Source organism: Trypanosoma theileri (assembly GCF_002087225.1).
Source record: "Trypanosoma theileri isolate Edinburgh chromosome Unknown TM35_Tth_2_V1, whole genome shotgun sequence".
NCBI lineage: Eukaryota > Euglenozoa > Kinetoplastea > Trypanosomatida > Trypanosomatidae > Trypanosoma > Trypanosoma theileri.
Window position 1 is genome coordinate 1127968 of NW_021639844.1, and position 1449 is coordinate 1129416.

The 1449-nt window shown below is 40.4% G+C and overlaps 1 protein-coding gene across 1 annotated transcript; it reads left to right on the top strand.

Annotated features, from left to right (window-relative positions):
- Positions 1 to 676: 676 nt before the first annotated feature.
- On the top strand, positions 677 to 1081 carry TM35_000025460 (uncharacterized protein; the record flags this gene model as incomplete). Its single annotated transcript, XM_029021864.1, has 1 exon — positions 677 to 1081. One exon carries the CDS (start codon positions 677 to 679, stop codon positions 1079 to 1081), a length of 405 nt encoding a protein of 134 aa, XP_028887286.1.
- Positions 1082 to 1449: the final 368 nt, after the last annotated feature.

The following is a 1449-nucleotide window of genomic DNA, read 5'->3' on the forward strand; positions in this document are numbered from 1 at the left end:
GTGGAATACATCATTTTTCCTCTTTGTACTTCTTCTGGGGAAAACGTAATGCTTAGGCTACAAAAAAAAAGAAAGAGGGCAATTTTTGCCGGCTAACCGGCAATAAAGATGCTCGAATCAGAGCAAGGGCTTATTGCCACATTTTTATTTTTTTTATTATTATTTTAAGAAAACTTATTTTCTCCGCAAAAAAAAGAAAAACGATATGAATCAAAAGATGAAATGAAATCAAAAAAAAAACGGAAGCCATAATTTTGAAACAAGAGATATGTGTGGGAGACATTTTATTTCCTTTAGTTTTTTTTTTTCGTTAGCTTGCAAAAAGAATTATCGAGTCTTACTGTTTGTTTTGGTTAACAAATCTTGTGCTGGGGGTTTTAACATTTAGGAAAATGAGTTTTCTTTTCAATCTTTCACAGTCTGTCAATCGTAAGTTTCTGAAAATACAAAATTAAGTTTTAAGCAAGGAAAATGATAACTACAACCAATCCGACCTATACACCATTAGAGGGGCGGATTTGCACCAAGGCTTTCCAAGATTTTGTGCGCCAATTTGGCCCAACGGCATTTTCTTTGAAGACCAGCGGACGTGCTGCAATACTGTTTCTACATTGACAGTATTCTGGCTTTAGAAGGCGATGATACACTTGAAGTAAAAATAGGCCAAGAAGACTTTATGGACTGGGAGGCCTTTTGCCCTTCCATTATTAACTTTACAATGCCTCGGAATCAAAACTTTTTACAAGTTTTCGAGACGACATACAATTTATTCAGTGCAGAATGGGCAGCACTAGGAAAGGAAGCTACAAAGCTACATTGTGAGTATGACTGCGCACGAGCACAGTTAGAACGCGAAGACTTTAGTGTACAACAAAACGCAAATATACAACTCCAGGAATTACAGAACCAAATGGCACATATTTATCAGGAGGTCTCCCCCGCGAAAATGCAAAGGCCCAGACGCAGAATCAATTGTAAGAAACGCAAGCGCAATTGGCAGCATCCCGCGCACAACTTAACCAAACGCTGGAGGAATTGCGGCAGATGCGCAATCAGTATACTGCGACGCAGTCTCAACTAGCGGAAGCGCTCGAAAAATTAAACGAAGGAGAACGACAGAGTGTTCCTAATTCAAGTTAGACAACCGAACCAAAGGTTCCCCCACAAAAAAAGGGAGAAATTCATCAAGCTAGGCATGGAAGTCAGAACCGGCTTTACCGAATACTGAGGAACGCCCGAAGTTGGGTTTTCAGGGAATACAGGAATTGCGACAACCAATTTGGACCGAAAGCAATAGACCAGTGGAGAAGATCCGCACATTTGAAGGAATGATGGAATATCTGGGGGATGCATCGCCCGGCGAAGTTTTGGCGGCTTATCGGGAACTTTTTCCCAGGCCAGTTAACCCCGGTATATTTTATCAAGATGCATGGAATAATTTTGTACGAT